General features: G+C 40.0%; 1 protein-coding gene across 1 annotated transcript in view; it reads right to left on the reverse strand.

Annotated features, from left to right (window-relative positions):
- The window catches only part of gnmt (glycine N-methyltransferase), an 8,610-nt gene extending 3,471 nt beyond the window's left edge, over positions 1 to 5,139 (reverse strand). Inside the window, exons 1-4 of the mRNA XM_035673998.1 lie at positions 4,737 to 5,139; positions 2,177 to 2,304; positions 1,908 to 2,021; positions 1,501 to 1,643 (exon numbers count right to left, since the gene is read on the reverse strand). Coding sequence (XP_035529891.1) covers positions 1,501 to 1,643; positions 1,908 to 2,021; positions 2,177 to 2,304; positions 4,737 to 4,969 — 618 coding nt within the window. The 5' untranslated portion in view covers positions 4,970 to 5,139. The remainder of the gene's footprint in view (positions 1 to 1,500; positions 1,644 to 1,907; positions 2,022 to 2,176; positions 2,305 to 4,736) is intronic.
- Between the last annotated feature and the right edge of the window lie 3,344 nt (positions 5,140 to 8,483).

An 8,483-nucleotide genomic window follows, 5' to 3' on the forward strand; every position in this document is an offset into this window, starting at 1 on the left:
AGGTCACTCTGCAAAAACACACACACACACACACACACACACACACACACACTCATGAAAATACTTCTCACAACCTTTCCTCTTTTCTGCAGTATAATGACAGTAGTGATGCCTGATTAGAAGCGAGTTGCTTGTACTGTTACTGAGTACAGAGTTAAACCATGAGAGCAGACTGTGGGACTACAGAGGTATCAGTAGTGGATTTTTCTCTTGCACGCGACTGTTGACTTAGTATTCATATTTAGGCCTTCCAGCTGGATAGTTCCTACTTGGCTGGATTAAAGAATATGGAACTTGTTTGGAGGAAAAGGACATAAATCAAATATGGCTCATTGATGTTGGCACCTTCTGTTATGTCTTTATATTTCTATATTATATTTTTTCAAGACTGGTGGTTCATACATTGTTGTAACACTATACTATACAAAATATGTGTGCATTTTAGCTACAAAGTAGATGCTGCACATCATTTTAAGCTGTATATGTCCACACTTACTTTTCCATCCTTCCAAATGGCCTTTTTTTCGTCAGTACTCCCAACACCATCCATTTTTCTCCCTATTTGCCAAAAAAGTCTTAAAACCTGTGAATTCCACGCACATTTCCTTCTGTTTCTCTGGGGCCAATTTCATTGTAAATCTCACAATATCCGGCGGGCTCTAAACAGATTTAGGTCTTAAACTCAGCTGCTGCTAGGGATTGTGTAAATAAACCATTCATGAACACTACTGTCTGTCCAACTCCTCACAAAGCAATAAGGAGCCACGTGATGTCTCTCATACACATGAAACCAATTCTTTTAATTTGACAGCAAGGAGATTCACTGCGATGGATCCCCCTCTGGCTTCCCACCAACACAGCCAACTCTGTTAAAGAGTGTGACCAAGCCACAAGTACAGTGACCAGGTATTCAGCCCCAGGCACTTTTATAAACGTTCTGAAAGACTCAATGAGACCACCAGAGGTTTCATGCTAAACTGTAGCTGACAGTTTCTAACAACCTCCAGAAACCAAAATGTACAAGGCAGTTGTAGATGTTAATAATCTAATCGTGAGGAGTCAGGAAACAGCTGTGACCACTGCTGAAAAGATGGTCTTTTCATAAAACTGGGCTGCCTATGCAGTATAGAGACGCAAATATTTGCATTTTGCCCTGTCAAAACGCAGGTGTCCTACACTCAGTGTTGTGCCTGAATGCGTCCTGTGCAGACAAATTGAAGATAAAGCTGCTGTTGCTTAGCTAACATGCCACTTTTATTACACAGCCTAGTATTTTGTGAATAGACCTTTTTCACAGCAGCGATTTTGACATGAAATTGTAGAGTAGTTAGTATCATTGGTAACATCTGTATTTACCCTACTATTTCATGTAAAAATGGCTGCTGTGAAAAGTCTATTGGGGATATTGCAGTAGAAATTTGGCTACAATACAACAATATAATGACATTGGTCCATTTCCATTTGAATTTGCAATGGAACAACCTCCATTAAGTTTAGTACCTTATAGTAGATATTTTTGCCTTGTGGCGCCCGGCCGGTCTCCAGGATGTAGTCGTAATTACGGTGGTCAATGATAAGGATCCCACCTGGTCGGACCATACTGGCAATGTTCTGAAGGGCCAACTTTTGGTCACTCTGGTCCCCTGAGAGCAAGACAACATTACTTGCATGATCATACACATTGAACAAAATTATCACATGTTAGATGTGTTTGTGGCTGGACGCTGGTTGTTTGTGGTAAAGTGAAATATTGGAAGCATCAACTCAAGGACAGATCGTGTTTGGTTGGAGATGGTCTGGGATGAATCCCAAATATATATCCTTGGTTCTGATTGTACAGTATGAAAGAGTTCATTGGAAAAACTGATTGTTTAAGAAATGGATCTGTCCATTTATCTCTCACGTACCTTTAAAGTCTGGTAAGTGGGCGAATGAGTTGCCAAGGCAGATAACAGCATCAAAGCCAGCTCCTGGTTTCTGAATATCGTCTGATAACGTCAACCAGTTGGCTTCTTCAATCACTAAGGATAAGAGGGAAAAGAATGAGGATGTCACCTGATGAACACTGCAGATATTTGATCTGACATTCAGTGTGAGAATACATAAACTTAAATATCACGCTAAGTTCTGAAACATTAAAACACAACACTCTTTAACAAAATGGAAAATGTCGTACCCCACTGGTCAAAAGCAGGCTCTTTTCTTCTCTCCCATCTTGACTTGAGTGCATACTTGAGCATTTTGTCGCTGGCATCCACACTCATCATATTAAACCCCTCCTCCACCAACATAATGGAGTCAACTCTACAAAATAAAAAACATATGCTCTTTAAAAACAGGTTCTGGAAAAACAACAGCACAACCTGGCAAGCTCTGCTGATCACACTCCATTTTTCTACAACAGTGAAGTGAAACACACATTTCTAAAAAGTCTAACACCGGTGACTTTATCCTGTGTCTGAAGGAATATGACTGAAAACACTGTGACATCAGCTGAACCTGCTTTGATCTTTAGGTGAGGCGGTTCATTCAAACAAGAACGTGTGCTCCTAGACTCATTTTGGTTGGAAATCGACCTCAGCTATGCAGTCTGTTAGGATTGAGGATGCCTTTTATGTTTCACATGTATTTGAGATAGCTGATATTTGAGAGACAGTAGCTCCTCGTGCTTAGAAAGGCAGAACAACATGAACGCAGGTGAAAACAATGTCAACTCTCTTCTGCGATTACAGTTTCTTACACCTTTTTCCAAACAGTAACTAGTTCTGAGTTAATGTTAAACAATACGGGAGAGCGAGAGAAGCATTCAACAGATGGAATCCAAATTATGCACGCCCCATGTTAAAAAAAATAAGCAAGAGCAACCCAGGAGCCAGATCTATTGGACAACGACCTGAAAAAAGGCAACACACTGCAATCATTAACAATAACTGGGTAACTGCAAGCAAACAAACCAACAGTCAAAACAGAGTACAACTATATAATTACAGCTCAAATTAAACCCAAGACTTGAGATTAAGGCAACATTTTTTACAAGCTTTGGTTCACTTGCAATTACGCAACATAAATCTCAAAGCAAAACAAAAGCCAAAGAAAGAAAATCCTCTACGGTTCAGGCGAATTTAAATCATATGTAAGTCATAATGATTATATCCTTCACTGAAAGCATGCAGCTTCTTCTGCTCTTGCATAAGTTGCTTCTAAATCTGATGACACAACAACTGGAAAGCCAGGCATCACAGGCACATTTAGACAGCCAAAAATAGTGAGGCCATTGGTAACCTCATTCCACTATGACTGTGTTTACGTCGCCCCAGATGGTCGTGCTACACACAGTATGGAATGGGGTCAGGGTGTGTGTGCTGAATGGAGCATCACACAGTGCTTTCTGAGATATAAAGCTTTACAATGTTTACTTCTGAGATGCAAACGATTGCGCTGTTGACCAAGAATGGATGGGGTTATGCTAAAGAGTATTAGCGCCGTAAAATTTATCAGCCAAAGAGAAGTGGCTGTAATAATTGCTTTTAGCAGATGGAGCAAATAAACTGATAAATCACTGAATGCTTCCTTAGTGTAAATTCCTGTCGCCATTAAATGATAAAAAAAAATGATATTATTGAATCTTCTGCACAATGTCTCCCAGATAAAAATAGACCAATTGAGGTGAACTGGCTAGGCAGACGGGTTAAAGTATGTTGTCTTCTTGTTCAGCCAATGGCCTCGCTGCTGTCCCAGAGTACAGATACACTATCAGCAGAGGTAAACACACTGCAGGGAACCAGTCTAAACTCCCTGCAGCAACACAGAACCAGCTCATCAACCACTGGCCTCTACATCTGCTATCATACACGTGTGACACCCTACAGCTAGCTGCTAGTTCTACAAACCATAAAGTACATCTTGTTTAGGGTATATGAGCCTTCTTAGTTGCAAAAGAAAAACACATCCAATCAACATGTCTCGGCTTGTGGTCCCAGTCACAGGCTGCTGCTGGAGGCAGGAACTGCCACAGTGGCTGGTGCAACTCTGCACTTTCATTCATTACTCCCTGGCCTAATCCGGATTTTGTCCAGAGTTAAAAGGTTCAGTGGGTTGGAATTCCAGCAAAGTCAAACTAACTTGATTATCTCTAAAGATAATCCGACTTATTTATTAGAGAACAAAATAGGCTTTTTTTCATACTTTTACATAACTTGAACTTGAACAACAAAGTGAAGAGAATTATGGGGTTGAAATCTTCTTAGATTTGTCTGGTAGCTTTATCTAACAGAAATTACAAAGACTACATACGTGGAGAGATTTACATCTGTGGAGCAGCATAATCCTTTTATACTTTCTGAATGGACACACCCATTCACAAACCTGGAGGGTAACCGTGGGAGCTTAATTTTGATCTGCATGTTTCACAACTGCATTGGGTGCAGCTTTTGGTATCCAATAGATAACTCTTTGGCATTGCAACATTTGAAAAAATCTCTTATTTTATCACAGTTGCTGCAAATCAGAATATGCAATAACTAGAGGAAGTGAAAAAAAAACAGACATTTCATTTAAATAGTGTAGACTTGGCTTACAAATTTCATGCCGAATTAAAGACTGTGCAAATATAGGAAACGCGTACGAGTTTGGGCTAGAACAGTTACCTTTTGAAAGGGTGTGCATTAAATTGAACTATTTTTGAATGGAGCTTGGTGAGACCCAAAGTTAAAACCTGCCACATAGCCTGACATTACCCAGTTCCGCAGGCTACATCCAGCACTCTCCGCACCCCTTGCTCTTTCAGCAAAGACACCACCCAGTCTTTGTATTCCTGCGTCCTACTCTGCGTGTCTCCGATGTACAGCTCCCAGACTTTGGCTGCTTTTCCGTCGGCATACTGATCAGGAAGACCCTCGGCGGCCACTCCGAGAGAGCGGGTCCTAAACACGCTGTCGACCGACATGCTGCTGCTGCTTGTACCTGCCATGGTGGCTTCTTTTAGCTTACACAGCAAATGAATGAGATATTCGGCTGGTTGCTAGAAATGTGAATAAAAACGAGCTACTTGTCTGACAGTTATTCTCTCCACATGCTAGCCCAGATTTTGGTTGTTATTATTTATATGAGCAACGCAGGGGGACAAACTTTAACCCAATGACACGCTGCTGTGTACTGACGCCTACTTTCTGATAGGATGAAGGAAGGAGATACGGCCCCCATTTCCGTGTTTACGTTAGCAGACGTCCTTGACGTTTATTTAGATCGTATTTTTACCTCTAAATTAGCCTCCCAGGATAAATGTAACGCTATGCTGCATTATACAGCAACCCACGACCAGGTCTTTCAATCAGATACTGTAATTGTTTGGGTCAGGGTAGGGAGGTTTGAGGTTAGAGGTCCGCCAGACTGCTAAATAAAGCAGAATTTGTACTCAACCCAGATGAAGGTGTTGCCTGTGAGGCTGCACTCAGGGTATAAAACCGCTTTTGTATGGACCTCTCCCCCTCAAACATTTCATCATGTATCATTTCATCATGTATCATTTCATCATGGCAGTGTGGACACATTTCTTATGGAATTTATGGAATATGTAAAAGTTTAGCAAAATAATAACAATCAAATTAAGCGGAAATGTGAAGTTTATTTGCCATTTTAACATCAACATTGACTTTACCACCCAGCACTGATCTAAAGACAGAGTGCAAAAGAATAGAGTAACATAAATAAAATGTTATAAAATTTTCTGTCGCACATACCAGGCAATCAAATCTCTTTTTCTCTCTTTTTGTTCCCTCCCAAAAAGTGAACTCCTCCTGTTGTCATTGGCTGATTGAGTTCACAAAAGAACATATATTTACTGGTGGAGGTGAGGTTGTGTCAGCCGCAACCGGTGAAATCCAGGTTGGATTTGTACCACCCAGTCTTATCAACACTACACTCCCAGTTTACAACATGCACTCTCATAGTCACACACACACACACAGAGGCCTACAGTTATTTCCATAGTGCATGAATGGAGGCACAATAAGCAGCAGCCTACAATTCCAGTTCCACCAAAGTTGTGGAGACAGTAACTCTCTGCTCAGGGCTGATGCAGGCTGATTGGTCCAGCTGAGCTCTTCTGTTTTATATTACAGGTTTAACTGGGAGCACATTTTTGTTAATGTGTGGGTATGTGTGTGTGCACAGATATAGGGACTTATAAAATACATATGCAGTTGAACTTTGTGTATTTTGAGGGCTTGGCAAACGTAAATTAATAAATATATAATAACATTATTGCAGGGCAGATATTATGTTACTCTTAATCACCTGATATGAATCCAGTTGAGTGTGGATTTTATTTGCTGAAGACTAGACAGAAGGCAAAAAAGGCTCAAAGCAGGCAGAAAATAAAACACAGACACTTGCACAGGCCTGACAGGAAATCATGATATGATGATTTTATTTGCATTTAATTTCACTGATCAATATATTTTGGTCCTTGAAAACCTGTGGGACTAACAACTGCAATTCCTTCATCATTTATCTGTTTTTTTCCACCATTGTTGAGCTTCTGACCCTGAGCCTGAACAAATCCTTAAATTAAAGCTGAGTCATTACAGTCACTGTTAAATTACAAAGTCATTGTGAGTGCAGAGCAAATACAACAATAATGTGTCACTGCCCTAACACGTCCAATGGGACCTTATTCACAATGATTTGGAACAAGCCCTTTATCTGTAATCATATTATTTATGGAAGATTAATTGGTCTATTTTGTTCCACGTTCTCAAGAACATTATGAGATTTGACCATTCATTTTCGCTCACATTTTTCCTGAAGTGTTTGTTCATTTACTGCTTTGGTGTTTTCTCACTGATTACACAGTGGAATTCCTTTTTTACGGGCAGTCTTAGCTGGTGTGTTTCTTTTCTGGTAGAGAAGAAGAAACAGACTTATATAAAGGACCGAATGAGATAAAGGCAGGACTCAATGGTGGTCAAAGTTTTAGCTCCTGATCGGATAGATTACTGGGGGTTTACGAATGGGATTTTCTAGGCAATATCGGAGTTGATTTGGTCAACCATTTATTGTGTAAAACCAGGTTAACCCCTGTTAGTTCAGTTGCCGCAAGGTCCTATGTTAAGGCAGATGTTCAGTACTCTTTGTTTCAGGAACTAGGGAGTGGCACTTCTGCTGTAGGTTATTTTGAATATGTATTAATTTGTCACTGGTGTTAGGCACTATCAGTAAAATATGTCTCAATAGTAACATCTAGTGGCAGCTGTGGTAACTGCAACAATAATGCTGTAATACCTAGTCACTTTATTTGAAAACTCCCTTCTGCTGGCAGACTTGTGACTTGTGAGAACCGGTTCAGGTCTGTCTTCTTCTCAGTGATCTCAGGGAGCATCAGATGAAGAGAAGGAGTGAGGGATCTACTCAATTTTCCATGCAGTAAAAAAGTCCAGAAAAACGTAAACAGGAAAATAAAAACTTTTTTTTTGCACATGCAGCTCTATAAAACCGCACAATGAGCAGCTCACCATGGACAGTCCACAGGAAGAGATACAGAAACACAGACGAACAGAAAGCAAAAAGATAGAGGTGTTTAGCATCATCCTCCTCTGGTTTGGGCTGTTTTCAGCAGTTCTTTCATTCCCTCCTCAGTATAAGAAATCCCAGAATGCAAAACTAGTGAGAACAGATTTAATCTGCATTGAATCTGTAAAATAAATATGTCATAGTCAACGTGGTCCTATAAACAGGCATTTGTCCAATGCTGCATGGCTGTCATATGATTTATAGCATGAACACTACATTTTCATAAAACTGAAGGTTCAGAGTTAACAGGAAGCTGGTACTTTTACAGCGGATACTGGTAAAAGACAGAACAAAGCTGTTACTTTCAACATGCTATTCTCAGTGAAACAGAAGCTGAAACGGACCTAGGGCTGTGACTGGTGCCACTGGTCAGCAGAGACCTGACTGCAGCATCATATCCCAACTGAAAGTAGTATTATGGACCCCCTTTATTCTGTAATTTACCATAGTAGGACATAACTTTTGAACTGATTGCACTTTTTGAGACTCCAATAGTAGACAATGTGAACATTTAAAAAAATATTTTGCATCAGTCATCTGACTTTCTGGTGAAATTTGTACAGAAAACTACCAAATAAGGAAATAAAAACATTTTGAGGCATAAATTAAAACCAGATGACAACCTTTAACAGAATGATGCACAAGACAATATGATTTATCATAGCAGGAAAAGTGTCGGTAATAACATTAACAATGGCTCTGAAGATAAGTGTAAATAATTTTACTATTTATTTTCTGTGGAAATGTATTACCTTGAGGAATGTTCTTACTGAAGGTAACCCAGACGTGCAAAGAAAAGGATTTGTGGAAGCCATATGTGTGATAGTTGTGCTTTTTCCCCCTTTTCAGCAATGTGTTGACAAGAACAGTAGGTGGCGCTCCAAGGACAAGAATGAATTGTTACGACTCAATGA

Source organism: Morone saxatilis, unplaced genomic scaffold, assembly GCF_004916995.1.
Source record: "Morone saxatilis isolate NCDOM2014 unplaced genomic scaffold, NCSU_SB_2.0 Contig3, whole genome shotgun sequence".
Lineage (NCBI taxonomy): Eukaryota > Metazoa > Chordata > Actinopteri > Moronidae > Morone > Morone saxatilis.